General features: G+C 37.3%; 1 protein-coding gene and 1 long non-coding RNA gene across 3 annotated transcripts; one reads left to right on the top strand and one right to left on the bottom strand.

Annotated features, from left to right (window-relative positions):
- Positions 1–1,609: 1,609 nt before the first annotated feature.
- LOC117273485 (uncharacterized) lies at positions 1,610–4,411 on the top strand. The gene is made up of 2 exons (XR_004503490.2): positions 1,610–1,740; positions 4,249–4,411. It is a non-coding gene; the product is annotated as an uncharacterized lncRNA (long non-coding RNA).
- LOC104120523 (synaptotagmin-1-like) lies at positions 3,113–14,513 on the bottom strand. Of its 2 annotated transcripts, XM_009632301.4 has the most exons (12): positions 14,284–14,513; positions 9,504–9,602; positions 9,370–9,420; positions 9,157–9,280; positions 8,125–8,243; positions 7,907–8,008; positions 7,403–7,477; positions 6,609–6,685; positions 6,274–6,520; positions 5,846–6,196; positions 4,302–4,433; positions 3,113–3,457 (listed from the first exon to the last, which is right to left on the bottom strand). In XM_009632301.4, the coding sequence occupies exons 1-12, from the start codon at positions 14,392–14,394 to the stop codon at positions 3,326–3,328; spliced, it is 1,620 nt and encodes a 539-aa protein (XP_009630596.1). In that variant the 5' UTR covers positions 14,395–14,513; the 3' UTR covers positions 3,113–3,325. The 2 variants fall into 2 exon arrangements, with proteins under 2 accessions (XP_009630596.1, XP_009630604.1); XM_009632309.4 differs by lacking the exon at positions 9,504–9,602.
- Positions 14,514–15,786: the final 1,273 nt, after the last annotated feature.

The following is a 15,786-nucleotide window of genomic DNA, read 5'->3' as shown; positions in this document are numbered from 1 at the left end:
TCGAATGGGTAGTAGGGATTTGTGACTTTTGTCGAATTCTAGGAAGAGAGCCCCAGTTGACTTTTGCTAATTAATAAAGAGTGGAGCTTTATTACGTGGAATCAATTCCAATAATTTTGTTTGATGTTATTGAGTTGTTTTTGGCTAGATTCGAGTCGTTCGGAGGTCGATTCGCGTGGGAAGGCATTTCTAGAGTATTACTTGGCTTGTTTGAGTTAAGTATCTAGCCTAACCTTATGTGGAAAAAATATCCTTTAGTATTTGGCCTTAATTGTTTATTCATGTTATGTGAAAAAACGACGTGTACACGAGGTGACGAGTGTGTACACGGGTGCTATGTGTGGCTTATGACCGGATTAGACCTTAGGCTATTAATATGCCTTAACTTGAGGATGTGCTTTATAAGAAACATGCTTAATCACTTTGTGACTACATGAACATGATCACTGCAATTAATTTAGCTGTAGTCATGCTTTATATGTTAAACGCTCATTTGTATTTTATTATTGCCATGTCCTTGTGCACCTTATTATTAGATTATGAGCTTAAATCTTTGATGAAATCTAGCATTATTGTGTTGTGATAATTAGGGCAGATGTAGCATTATTTTAATGAGATGTTAGTTGAATTTGACATGTTATCATATGCCTCCTCTTCTATTTGATGATTCGTTGCCAAAGATGGATTTTTCTACGTCGAATTGTTATCGCATGTTCTAACGAGGTTGTTAATATTGTTTTCTGTTACATATTCTATTGCCAGTTATTGATATATTGCACAGGTTATTTGACTAGGAAGTATCATATGATTTGAACCTCGTCACTACTTCACCGAGGTTATTCTTAATACTTACTGGGTACCAATTGTGGTGTACTCATATTATACGTTTGCATATTTTGTGTAGATCTAGGTGTTGGAAGCAACGAAACTAGGGAGTAAATGCTTACATTAGTCACGAAGATTCAAGGTAGAGCTGCATGACCGTCGCAATTCCTTGGAGTCCCATCCTTATATTGATACTGTTATTTTTCATATCCGAACAATATTATATTTTGAGACATCCTTATGTATTCAGTTAGAGCTCATGACTTTGTACTACCTAGTTCTATGGAGTTGTATCAGGCATTGCCATTTAACATTGTGTTAACTTTATTTTTGCTTTTATATTAAATTCAGTTTTATTATTATCATGTTTTGTTGATTTAATATTGTTAAGTGATTGACTTACCTAGTCTTAGAGATTATGTGTCATCAGGTCCCTATGATGAAATTTAGGTCGCGACAATATATAGGAATCATAATTGAAGATTCTATAGATTGTATTGTGTTTTTCTTCTCATTCATGGCGAAAACTCTCTAGGAGATCCATTTTTTTCCCTATGGACTTCCTGTCGAGTTCCATAGTTCGAAGGACATCCCATCAAAAAGATTCGTTGTTTTTACTATTGTGTAATTTGATGCATACAAAAGATTTTCCTACCTTGTAATCGATTTAGGTAAGGTTCCTACCTATTGATCTATATATCTCGAGAACTTGTGGTTGAAGCTTATGCAAAAAGTAAGGTTTGGGATATTGGGAAGGTTGATTCACCTTTCGATCTTGTTGTTCATGGTATTTAGAGTATTAACTCCCTCCAATTTGCCTAATATAGCAACTTGTGCATAAGAATCATGATCATAAAATTGAGTTGGCGTTGATGACTTCAGAGGAGAGAGAGAGAGAGAAAGATGTCCACTTGTGTAAGTTCATGAGTGTATTTACCTACCCTTTTTTCAACTTTTCCATACCTTTGGTTGGGTCACGATCCAAGAAACAGTGCAAGGTTTCGAATTTTATTCTTACACGTACTTCTTCTCTTTAATACAAATGCAAACCTACCCATAAGCTTATCCAGTACCGAGCGAAATGTGTACGGATTTTATGATATTATTACTTTCCTTAAAATGCTTACATCTCAAATCCGATCTAATCTATCTATCGATCTTTTGTTCAATAATAGAGGAGAACAAACAATTAATTTCATTATTGCTCTAGCTAGTTATATCAAGCATTTATCCTTTTAGTAGTGAGTATTACCCCATCCTCTAGAAAGGGTAGTTAGGTTAGTCATCTAGAGACGGTTGCATACAAAGGTGGATCCAATTGAAGAAAATTAAAGTTCCTTCTCCGTTTTCTGAAGAAAATTGAAGTTCGCCTAACAAGACTCGTGGGTGCTGTCCTATAACACCTTTATCTACCTACCTCCCTCCCTCCTCTCTACTTCTCTTCAATCAAGTCCTGGAACTTATCTAATATTCGGTCTCCGTCAATTCAACTTCCGTAATCACTTCTAATTCAAATTCTGGTCCATTTTCTTTTCAAAACTTTTGACTCAGAAAACATCCTATATTGTATCTTCATATATTCAAAAGGTATTATCGTTTTCTTCGACATTTAGTTGTTTGTATCTTCATATATTCAAAAGGTATTTTCTCTTATGGTTCATATTTTGGATTAGGCTCATAAAAGCAAAATGTAGTCTCACGTGTTTCCCTATTGAATACAAACACAAACTCCACGAAGCACCTTTTTTTTTTCTGGAAAGGGCTTGGGGCTGAAGGATGCATGCACTGCAACAACAAAAAATAATTAAGCAAGAAAAAACCAAAAATTTACAGAAAACTTGCAACTAATACCTTCCCTGTTTTGGGAAAATCTAGTGCTACAGTCCCCGAGAATGTTAGGCAGTATTAGCAAATTGGCACCTCAATATTCGCACACGAGACATTAAACAAGTACATCGGAGTTTTAAGTTATATGCACTGTAATTGTATACAACTTTTGGAGTAAAATTTGTTGACAGTGTATATAACTTAAACTCATTTAATCTATTACACCGGTTAAGGTTGAAACAACCACCTTATCTGACCCACCTTTTTCTTATCAAGTCTGAAGTTCCGAGAGTAAAAAGAGGTAACCCTCTTTTAAGTCCCTATGAATCACTCTTCTTTCAATCGCTCTTTAACTGGATTAGTTCAACAAATATCTGAGGACGAAAACAACCAAGAAAGAATATCTAATGAAAGATGAGAATCAAATATATCTAAGGGGTGCCGTTTCAGAACCGACCTGTTATGCAGAGAAGAACTGTACTGAAAATATAAATAACCCACCATAACCAGGTTGTCATTGTACTATGTACACAAACATTCAATGATTTTTCAACACATGAGTTTGGAGAGAGGAAAATGTCTGTCTTAGCATAAGAGGGAACCAAGATAATACCAGAAAAAAGGAAAAGAAAAGAGGTTAAGAAGTATGTAACTTAGTAAAGGCGGGATAAGATTATTTAGCGGTCCTCCATTGCAGCTCAACTTGAATCCGTCCGGTTTTTGAATCTATGAGGTGGTACTTCTCGTTGATCCTTGTGTTGTGAACGACATCTGAAAGACTTATATCAATATACCCTAACACTTCCTGTATTAAGAAATATACCCAAAAAAGTGAAAGCTTTAGTAGTGCAACGAACAACTGAAAACAGTAGCATATAGAAGCAGCCTACTCCATCCTTTCTGGAATACGTGTTATCTTCCAAGTGTAATAATACTATCTTCCATCTGATTTTCGACTTCCCGAAAACAGAAATAAAATATATTATCTTGACAGGGTGTTACTGCTTAGTCGCCCATATTAAATTGATCATAGGATACATGGCAGAGACCTATATACTAGATATCCAAAATTGATAAAAATAATTGGTGAGTTGGCAAGAGATCAAAAGCTTATGCAGCTCATATTTAGGGATGCTAGGGCATGGTTATCTCTTAATTTTATTTCTATTAGGAATATCATGCCCTAACCATGTCAAGTCAGTATTTGAAGCCGCATATAAAGTTAATAATTCATTACTATTAGGAAAGGTATTGTCCTAATGTTTTCTTTCCCAAAAGAAGGTCCATAAATCCATTGAATTAATTTTTTTTAAAAACTCATTATTGCTAAATGAAAACTCTGAATTAATTAAAGATGATAACTCTTTTTTTGCGTCCCGGGAGGGCCATGGGAAAATTTGCAGGACAATATAAACAAGAGAACATATTTCTTAGGAACTCATTGAAATAGGGAGACCAGTAATATCTTGTCAAATAACTAATGGCAGATGGATTTGAGCTTTTGAAACTAAAAGATGGCATTATTATGATTTCTAAGGGCACTTTGACTTATACACTAGATGGTGATCTTAAGTTCTCGACAAATATTACTTGCAGCATTCAGTCTGCTGATGATGAAAATAAATAAGAGTAAATTGCAACTTACGTACCTTTGGATGTAGAAGGCCAATCCTTGTTGAGGTGCTGATAACTTCTACATGCAGTTTATCATTCACGGGAGACTCCTCCAACACAAAACTAAACTCCTCTTCCCATCTTGGATCCCTGTTCTTCTTCACTTGCTGCAATCACAATGGAGAAATCACTTCTAGTGCTTACGTGGGCAAAATTCAGCAGTAGTAGTAGACCCCTTGATAGGACATTTCTCGAGTTCAGAGTAATTACCAAACAAGAAACTCTTTTAAACAACAACAACAATAAACCTAGTATTATTCCCACAAGTGGGGTCTGGGGAAGGTAGTGTGTACGCAGATCTTACCCCTACCTAGTGAAGGTAGAGAGGCTGTTTCCAATAGACCCTCGTCTCAGAAGAATAAGAAGAAGAATAAAAAGGGGGAGAAAAAGAATAAGTAGCGTGTATGGCCTAAGTAGATTAATAATGAAGGCAACAAGGCAATTTAAATTTGATCAATCTTATCATTATGAAACGTGTAGAAACAGCAGAATTGAAAATTTTCAGTCATCCAAATCAGGAGAAGGAAAAAACAGATAAATAAAACATCAAGGAGTCTTTCATACAAGTGGCAAAAGGTCCCAGAAAACAAACTTGATACCAATGCTATGCTGCCAACAGGTTCTTGTTCCCTAACCTATTTCTGTTAAGAAGTTCAGGATTCTGGAGAAAATAGTGCGTAAAGAAAATTACAGGTTGGAATCTCAATATCCTGTTGCTAAAGGAAGGTTATTATTGTGGAATCGGCATTGGCCTTACTCTCACTATGTAGATACATTATGTCTTTTATTTTAGATACTTTTCTTTGGTTATTCACACTATAAGCTTGGGGTATAGACAAGATTTTAGGTTATGTTTTAACTTCTTCATAGTCACTCCTCTCACAGCTGCTTACCTACTCCTTTCTACCATCTCTGACTGACAGCTGTCTTTGTGATTGTTCTGATGTATGTATTTCTCACTCTCTCCCTCTATTAATCTATTAGGTATTCCGACGTTCGGTGGTCGAAACTCAGTTGGCTAATGCAAGTTTATTATGAAGATGCAAAATGATCAATGCTCCCTATATCCTAGTTAACACTTTGCAGGACATAATCAGATTAGCACAAAGATTAATAATTTTAAGTCGCATAGTATATTATACTGAAGTTAGTTAAAGATGCAATATGCTTAGAACAGTGGTCGAAATGTGAAGGAGGAGTAGGTTGTGAGGATTTATTATATCCAAAATCTAAAATAAATAAAGTAGTATTGAAGTATTGATACATACAGGTTTGAGCTTAAACTAGGAGACTTCTCAATTAAGCAAAAGGCCAAGTTAAATTAATTTGGGACATGTTCAGTAAAAATTACTGAAGTGAGCCAAGGTTAAAGTATAGTCTTTTCACTTGGGTAGAGCTACGGGTAGGTTATAGATTCAAGGTGGTGGGTAGGTCAGAAGCTTTTCGCACCATAACTATTGCAATCCATATATGTTAAGGAGAGAGCAATGAAGGGCCAAAGAAAGAGGCAAGTAGGCACCTTAGTTTTTCTCTCCTCCCCTTTAAAGATAATCCTGACATATGGATTAGTGTGGTTCTTTCCTTCAACATCTTCAGCTTGATGGACTATAACTACAAGGACACCTCCCCCTGGTGGCGTTCCTTCTGGAGCTTTTAAGACTGTTCCAGACTCTTCAAAATCTTTTGGCAAATCCTCCTCCTTAAACGGTTTATATGTCAATTCTACTACAATCTGTCCCCGTTGCTTGTCATTCTGAGCATCATTCAGATCAATATTCTTCAGGAGATCAAGTGTCATAGTTTTTGACTCATCAGGAGTCAAATCTCTCAGCGGGACTACATTTGTACCCATCTTGTCATGTTTCCCAATCTGATACAGAAGGCAAAAAGAAGCTTGAGACTCAATAGGTAAAATAATCAATAAATGAATTAAATCTTGAAAGTTACCTGCTCCCAGTCATAAACAGAGATCTCCAATGCTTGTGATTCCGGATCTTTAACTACCATACTAAATTCCTCATTCCACTCTGGATTTAAATTACTATGCTTCACCGTGGTCTTTTTAGATGGAAGCTTCGACTCTGTAAGCTTAAGTTTTACATAAGGATCAGATGCGCCCAATAAGTCCTTCTTTCTCAACTTCATTGCCCTCAAAATCTTAACATGTAAAATCCCAACTGGTCTTTTCATGGCTCTACATATTCCCAAAATGAAATAAGTTATTACGAGGAATTTGTGAAGTGAGTCAAAGAATGTGGGAACAAAATCTAGATGTAGCATACTTGGATGGATCCAAAATTTGTACTTCTAGAGCTTTAGGCCATAGATACATGCTAGCAACTTGATCTTTAATTGTCTCCTGGAAGAAAAAGCTCTAACTGATATTAACATCTGATCTTTAGTAATAGCTAAGACAAATATGTTATCCCAGACCCAGACACATCTTCACAAGCAAAGCAGCAGAGTATCTAACAGGTGATTCACATCCTTGAACATCAAAACTTACAACTCTGGGATCTATCAAGACATTTATAATAAGTTTTTAGCAGCTTTCAAAAGTCAAAAGCTTACACTCAAAAAAAAAAAAAATATCAACAATTCCAGGGTTAGTTTTTATGACCGAGGACTCTGGAGTGTTAGTGGCACACGGTTCGGAACTTGGTGGATAATGGGCCCGCCTCTCTACAAGTGTTCAACCAAGGGATGTCAATCGACACCCCTTGGCCCAAAAATTACACTGTATTGCTAGATAATTTTTTTTATTTTATGTATATTTACTATACATTGACTCCCTTGATTTTACGGTATAATTAAACTCTTATATTTTGATACCCCTTAGTGAAAATCCTAGCTCCGCCACTGCTCTCTACCCTTCTCCACTTAAGTACCAAGCTTTCATCAGCGGCACAATTTGAATCCACACGCGTGTCTAACCCACATGTCAGGTGTTGTGCTCTAACCACTAGACTAAAGCCCTTGGGTAAAATCAACATTCCAGGTTCTTTTGCGCAAATGGAGCAAATCCAACAAACATAATATTTCAAAAGAAATAAATTGGCATAAAAGAAAATAATACCTGGACAAACCTGTACAACCCAGGAATGGCCATTAGATCAGCCCCCAATAGCTTCAACCCGAAGTCAACATGTGGCTAAAAACCATAATAAAAAAACAACGGACGTGAACAAGACAGTAGCATAAATAGTTAAATACAATAGCATAAATACACAATCATACATAGAACAAAAGCAATAGATCTTCAAAATGAAAATTAATACCAAAGCAGTGATACTACATCGAGGACATTAAGAGCAACTATGTACATAATGGTGCACTTCTCCATAGTGCACGTCAAGGGAATACATTTCACCACCTTGATTTTTCCATACAACAACCCATCCAAACAAGAAAAAAGATATTCAATCCGGAACATGTTAACATTCTCGGGATAAGAGAAAAGGACACTGACCAATGATACTGTCTCAAGTATTTCATACCATTTAACTATCTGCCATTACAACTACTGGAAGCATGTTTGCAAGCAACATGCCTTCTTCTCCCAGAAATGTGACTGACATACCTTCTCCATAAGTGACACAAAGATTTTGGCAAAACAAGGAAAGCTCGGAACTAGAGGCTTCAGAGTAATACGTGGAGCTGCAAAGATCTGCAAGTCGATAACCTGAAATATCCACCAAAGCAATTACAACTTTCTACTCAATTACAGCAAATGTAGGCAGGCACTTTATTTTTCTCAAAATTTGGCAAAATGCAGAACGGTTAAAAAAATTGCAAAACCTGAACAGTTGCTTTCAATCCAAATGCTTTGACCGCAACAGAGACATTAGGATTGCTGGCCCATTTTAAGTATGGTTCCATCATCAACTCTTTTTCATCAGTAACATAGACCTTCATACCTGCCAGCAGCAGAACCTTAGGTGAAGTTTATGTTGAAGCTAAGTCAAAAGTCCTATAACACACTACCTTATTTATAAACCATCATATTAAAAGATTTAGATCACAATTTCATTGCATCCAAGGTCTGACATATACCAAGGGTCAAGAAAGCAGTTGAGAGAGAGAAAGAAGATGAGCTATCACAGCTGATCAGAGCAACCAGTAAGAAGCATGGGAAGAGGTATATGAAAGGTGTTGCACCAACTCTATGAAAGAGAGAGAATATCCCATGCAACACTTAAATAATAATAACACCACTGTTAACAGAAATTCATAAAAAGAAAAAACTCCCCGAGTAACTCTGCCAACTAGTACGTTTCACCTTTCACCTTCCCTTCTTATCTGTACAAAACGTTTAAGATCACGAGTTTGTATCTTTCTATCGAAGATATAAGCTTTACTAACCAAACTTTTCAAAGACTATTTGGCGGTGCACTCAAATTCATTAACTTACACCAAACATGATACTTATCAAAAAGGGGAAAAAGCTCTTATTATGTGTCGAAACGACAGCATCTGCTAGTTTGAGGGTTAACTCCTTGACAATTATATATTAATGCGAACTTCAGCTAACAAATGGAGCAACTACAAAGTAATGCATTGCACTCTCTGATGCCATAACCATATTCTTACCCTACATAACTGAAACTTCTTCTTACGCAGATCATTTACCTAGCCAACTAAAACATCAAGACCACTATACAATTATCATCTAATGCATTTCTACGATAGGAATGGAAAGCAGACGAGTAAGAGAGGGCATCTTCTGTATCTTATTCGTATGCCACATTTTAATTTCCTAGTAAGTCACAACACTATCTAAAAATAAAAGGACCAACTAATTTTGTTAATGGCCATTAAGAAACCACTAACCTTGGAAAGTAGGTGGTAAGGACCCCAAAGTCAGTGTTTCAAATTCAACAGAGTCAATTTTATACTTTGGAATTTGCTCCACAATAATAGGTGCAGCAATATTCTTCGCAGTCCTGCAAATAGCCTGTTTATATAAATTAGGTTAGTTTACTTCCTTTTTGATAGATATCAATGAGAAAGAAATTCAAAACACTGTTAGGAAATGGAGAATACCTTGTCCAGATAAGGCCACATGAGCTCAAGAAATTTGTTGAGCCAGTCCACCTTCAGCAACGAACAAGGAAATAAAAATATAATTCACAGCTCAACTTCAAGGATGCAGGTTAAACATGTAACTAAATACTTACACGGTCATAATCCGGACATTTAACCCAAATAGGAATTTCAGGAAGTAATTGCTGCAAGCTTTGAGTGTCTCGTTCGACCAATGGATGAATAACAGGGTCCTGATTGAGAATGAAAACCATTAGCTGTTCCAAAGGTGCTGATTGTGTAAAATAGAAAATGTTATCTCCTCCACTGATAGAAGTGCAGAAGTGAGACAAATGAAATATATCAATGAGCAGGAAGGAGAAGAATTTAGCACGAGTAAAGTTTATCTCAACAACATGGCTGCCCACTGAGATATCACATTAAAGTAATCAGATATTTCATAATTTTAAGATAGTAATTAAAAACAGTAGTTCGGCATGCCCAAGGAAAAAATGTGAAATGCTAATGTAAGCCCCCCCGCCCTCCCCAACACACACACACACAATCACTAACGGATGCCAGCTTAACATGGTTAATGATCCTGTCAATGTCATGACTACTTTTGTTTTTGTGGTTGGGGGGGGGGGGGGGAACAGTTATGGAGTTAATAAATAACAACAACCAAGCACTAAGACAGTGCTTGTGATTACATGATCTGGGATCCCCATATACAAAAACAAAAAGAAAAGATCCCATTTGTACGAAATGTCTATTCCTGCAGTGAAATGATGTAATCTAGCATGCTGTCCTCATCATTTACATCTTGAATGTTGCAGAAGAAAGCCAAAACCATAGACATCTGAACTTTAACAACTGTATAGTCTCTTTTCCTTCAAAACACCTCGAGTTTCTCTCTCCCCACAGGGTCCAACAGATACAAGCAGGTACTGTGATCCATGCTCTTTTCAGAGAATTTCTAATCCCACCACTTCTCCAGCCGGACAGCAATTCCTCTACTGTTTTAGGCATGACAAACGATACGTTGAACAAGTTGAAGAATAAGTTCCACAGTTGTCTAGCAATTGTGCAGTGCATAAACAGATGACTGCTGCTCTCCTCTTCCTTATTACAGAGATAGCATCTGCTACATAATAACATCCACCTTTGCTGTAGATTGCATTGTATTAGGTAAGCATCATGTGCAAGAAGCCAAATGAAACATGCTACCTTATAGAAGGCTTTACTTTTCCATAGCTAAATCCAAGGCCAAGTGATACTGCTACAGAAACCCTGTTTAGTTCCCTGTAAGAAGAACCAACTGAGGAAACTCCATTTGTTTGCCTCTTCCATATTAGTTGATCTTCTTCTTCTTCTTCTGCATTTAGGTTCACCTTCTAAACCCAGCTGCTTCCATTCCAACATTGTGATACCAGACAGTCTTGCATTCGAAGAGAAGCTGTAAGTCCTTGTAAGTCAAACTCAGGGGTTTATGACTTATCCAGGGGTGTACACAACAACCAACCGAGAAAACTCCATTCCTTTGCCTTTTCCATATGTCAATCTCAAACTTCACTTACAATATTCACATATGACCGTATCAAATATATACCAAAGTGTCCAAATGAAAAATGTCGAAAGTATATCAATCAGTCAACTATATCTCAATTCCAAATTAGCTTGGATCGGCTATATGAATCCTCCATATGAATTCTGCTCTATTTAGGTCCAATTAGTATTCAAAGAAATCCTTCATCACACTTTGGCTATTTGCGCTGAATGTCACAATCCTCCTCCGTCATCCTAATTACGAACTGTCAATACTTTGGGAAGCTCAAAGACAGAGTTAAACTCTCATAACGTCGAATAACAAAATCATTTAGAGATGCAACTTTGCAATACACAAACATTATTTGCCAAACAACTAACATTATGAGCTAAAGATGTGTTTAGGTAATACCTCAACCATCATCATATCCTGGTCTATGTTGCTCAAACTCGGGTGCGGGTATCCGCTCGGGGTGCGAATCTAGATGCTGGATCCTTCATAATCTAAATTTTAAGATTCGGGGAGTACGGATTCAGGTATGGATACGGGTGTGGAGATTCGGCTAAAAGTAATTTAAAATTCTAAAAAAAGATCTATAAAACCTACTAGTAAGTTGTGGAGTGCAACCAATAATTCAATCTTTCATTTTGAGAATTTCTCACATTGTAGGCACTAGCCAGCAACAGCTAAAATTCAATCTTTGTTTCCTCAAATTTGTCCATGGATTGTGGTCAAAGTACCCTATCTCGATTGACCACACCCGGTACGAATTCTATACCCTTACTAGTACCAGTGTCGTGTCGACACGGGTGGAGCAGCTAAAATAATGAGTCCGCGCAACATAGATCCTGATGGCCCTATCAAGTTTTCATTGTTCCCCCAACATAGTCCTCCCAACAACCCAGTGTAGTTCCTCAATCAAATAATCACAAGCAAGTGGATTAATCAGAAAGGATGCACAATATTGGCAGTGGAAGCTACTTGCCAGGTCCAAAAAAAAAAAAAAGACTTGACCGGTTCACAACTGTAACTGTATATGCATATAGGTTTGAGCTTGTGGGTCATAAAATATTACAAGCTGAATGATCGCGCTGTTTCACCTCTTCTAATTGTGTACATTTTTGTTCGGTCGTAACCATGTACCAATCACCTCTTGTTGGACACAAAGGTTCACCTGGTGGTTCATCAAATCTTGTTAGGAATAAGTTTTGCATGATAAGTCGTTAAGCGTTACTCATGCTGTAAAACCACATTTTCTTATGCTTAATAAAGCATGCAAGTACTATTATGAATACAGGTCAAATGCTTAAAATGAAATATGCATTTGCTTCATTGTTATAGCATTTTTAGCTTAAATATGATTAGCTTAATATATTTTGATAAAGTAATTTCACATTGATGTGAGAAACACTCCTTGTCATTTTCAGCTTTTAGTATCACCCCTCTAGTTGTCATTTACCTTCCTCAGTGCTCTGAGAGTTCACACTGACAGGTAAAGAAACTCCGTGTCCAGTGGTTTCAGCAGCCTATGTAATAGGACTTTATAGAGAGAATCTATTTTTTTGCCATTCTTCTTCCAGATGTCATGTTTTGCTATGTAATGTTCTGTTTTTAGAGTTACTTTTGAAAATCAACTATTCTTAAGTCTTGTTAATTTCACCTGAATCTTAAATCTCAAATGATTCCTTTATCTTCTACACTGTAGATATACGTGCTATAAATAGATGGAAATCAGCCATCAATGTGCATCACCATACCACCCGTGCTTCCACAACTAAACCCTATTTTCTTTCCTAGTTTGAAGGGACGTCACTGCTGAAATCATCTTTATCTCTTCACGATATTCCTCATTCATAGAGTAATGTAGTGATCCCAAACCTCCATCCAGCTCCTAAATTCTATACTTCTTTGGATCACAGTCCTCCATAAAGCTTGTTTCATTACAAAATCTCCACATTAAGTTACCTAATAATGCACTATTGAATACCAACAAATCTTTCACTCCAAGCCCTCCATACCTTTTCGGAGATGTGACCACCTCATAATTATCCAACTGAAACTTCTTTCTCTCTCATCAATTGTTTCATACGAGAAATTTATTCTCAACATCTTTAATTTTTTTGGTCACACTAACCAGTGCGGACATAAAAGACAAACAATGTGTAGGGATGCTTGACAAGGTTCTATTAATCTGTACTTCCATAACCTCTTCGACAATGACAACAACATGATCATGGACTTGCACCATTTTAGAAGGCCGGAGTGCTCTATGAAGAGTTGACCAAGTTTGGCTGAGGGTTGACCGGGGATCGACCACGTTTGACCAAGACATTGAGTATAGCATTTAGACTTCCAGAAATATTATTCTCACAAATGAATAACCTGTGGGCCACACGTCCACCCACCTGGGCCATATAATCTACCTAGTTATTTAGGATCTTTACTTTGTATTTCGGACTACTCCATTAACTTCGCATATAAATAGGAAGTCTTTTAGTTTAAAGTTAGTTTATGATGTTTTAATGAAGATTTCTCTTGTGAGAGAACCCCTTTGTGGAATTGACCTTTACCTCTAAACCTCATCTTGATGTTATGACTCTATCCATTTTAATAATAGCAGGATCAATCTCAAATAAGAATAGAGGAGGCCTGCAGTAGGTTGACGGCCAGCGTAGAAATTGTCAAATTAGATGAATCTTTAGATTGATACTTGTCTAAGTTGCCATGGAGGCATTCAATTTGAGAGAGGAACACTACTGTCTTCATAAATTTAGGAGGCTTACATCAAGAAGGGTTTAGTAAATATTACACGGAATTCAGAGGATTCTTTTTTTAAGTAGGCGAAATTTCGAGGCTAATGTAGCTTCTTTAGCATTACTAAATGTTAATTTCCTTGGGTATATGAGCTCAACTTGGGGAAAGACCACTGAGTTATGTGAATCTAACTCAAATAGGAAATCGCAATGCAGATATTCTTCTCCACCACCATAACCAATCTAGTAGAAGCACATAAATATAGCACAACAAATCAACCAACTACACCTCGATTTCAATCTAGTTGCAGTCGGTTATATAAATCTTCTATTATCACGCCCATTCATTCCAATAGTAAACATAAAATTTCAGCACCCTCTTTAACTTAAACTTTGAAGAGACTATTTGCAAGTACTCCAAATTTTTTAGATGCTTGAATAAAATGTCTTCAAGCAGGCAAATGAAAATATAGAACTTCACCGGACGTGTTTGTCACTAGAGACAATGAACTTAAAACCCCACAAATCAACAAATATAGTAGCAAGGAGAAACACTGAATAGAGGAAAGTGCCAACAAAAAAGATACCTACTGACACACAATCATAAAGATAGAGAAAGAAAGACAGAGGTAGCACCTTAACATCGTTGGGCTGAAAAAAGATGAACATAAAGTAACCAATCACCAAGCCAGCAGAAACTCCAACTCCAAATCCACAAAAACCCAGTATCGAACTCAAAAAACCCATCTCTATAACCCTCCAAATCACCGTAATTCAAAGCAAACGTTCCAAAAACAACATTTGGAATCTAGTCCTCGGTGTTTCCACGTCCCTCCTCCCAAATATCAACCGCCAGAAAAGGGAAAAGAACACGTGGACCCACAATAAAAGACTAGATAGCTTGATACTCTAATTAACAGCATGAAAAGGCATAACTACCCTTAAATGATCCATGCGCTATGGGCTTAAGATGCGTGTCCTTGGATGTCTTTTCAAATTAGTCTTCTGGACAAACGTAACGAACTAAAGTGCCTAATTGACCGGCGGAAGAGGGAAAGAACTGCGTGTTACATTTTTAGACGCACACGCTATGCTTTGTTTGGAGATTGGGTTACCGACATGATCCCAACTATAGTCAGGATGCCACTAAACACAGTGCCGAAAACTATTTTGATCAACAGACGTTATGTATGAAATTACTCATTACTTCTTTATGGAAGCTGACACGAACTTTTTTTTTTTTAAATCTATATATAGTTTTTGCATATTTTTCATCCGGCGTAACTCGAACTCAAAACCTAACGGTCGTGAATATCGTATTTTTACCAACTGAGCAAGTCTCACTTGTCAGCTGATACAAATAATGTTCTCTTATTTCATATTACATCACACTATTTCATTTTAGTTTATTTTTAAAACAATGATTTTTATATTTTAAATTTCTTAGACTTTATTCTCTTCCTCAATCTTTACCTTTCACTTCTCTGTTTTGACTATGGTTATTAGCAGTGTTATTTATATCTTCAGTACAAAACAGTTTTTCGACCGTTACTTCAGCGTCGACTCCGGCGTGACGGGAAGTCCAAGTAAGCCCCCCCCCCCCACACTCCCTCGCCCCACGCCCTCTCTCTCCCTCCTCATCTATTATCACTCTCCCACCCCCCACCCCCTTTCTTTCTTCCCCTTTCCTCTTCTCCCCCATTCTTAGCACAACAACAAATTTTCGGCGAGCGACGAGCAGTCCAGCGACCACCCCACGCCGACGCCGTTCCTTTTGTCCTCTCTTCTTTATTCCTTTCTCTGCCCGTTGTGTCTCTGCTTTGAGTTCAATTAGGCCACCTGTGGTGAGGGTGACAGCCCTACCATCATCCATTTTTCTTGGTTGTGTGGTGTGGTGTGAGTGCTGCAGGTACCATTTTTGTGGCTGTTTGGTGACGGGAGGGAGGCGCACGCGCAAAAGCAGCAAAGCAGGTCAGTTGGCAGGAACAAGGACAAAACATCGGGTTCTACATCATCGAGAGTATACCAAGTCGAAAGTCCAGGTTATATTTGCGGGAATTGGTACCTCCCGCCTCCTATTTCTCTCTCTCCTGTCTTAGTTGATTTGTTGTCGTAGTAGTACGTAATTAGTTCAGTCAA

The sequence above is a fragment of the Nicotiana tomentosiformis genome, chromosome 3 (genome assembly GCF_000390325.3).
Source record: "Nicotiana tomentosiformis chromosome 3, ASM39032v3, whole genome shotgun sequence".
In the NCBI taxonomy this organism is placed as follows: Eukaryota; Viridiplantae; Streptophyta; class Magnoliopsida; order Solanales; family Solanaceae; genus Nicotiana; species Nicotiana tomentosiformis.
This window is presented reverse-complemented; position numbering and strand designations above follow the sequence as displayed.

Bases quoted from the DNA above. Each gene is read 5' to 3' on its own strand.
- LOC104120523 (XM_009632301.4), bottom strand. From the start codon at position 14,394: ATGGGTTTTTTGAGTTCGATACTGGGTTTTTGTGGATTTGGAGTTGGA. The intron at 9,281-9,369 runs GTATTCTCCATT...TTATATAAACAG, and splicing joins TGTGGCCTTATCTGGACAAG to GCTATTTGCAGGACTGCGAA. The intron at 3,458-4,301 runs GTACGTAAGTTG...TTCTTAATACAG, and splicing joins TTGGCCTTCTACATCCAAAG to GAAGTGTTAGGGTATATTGA.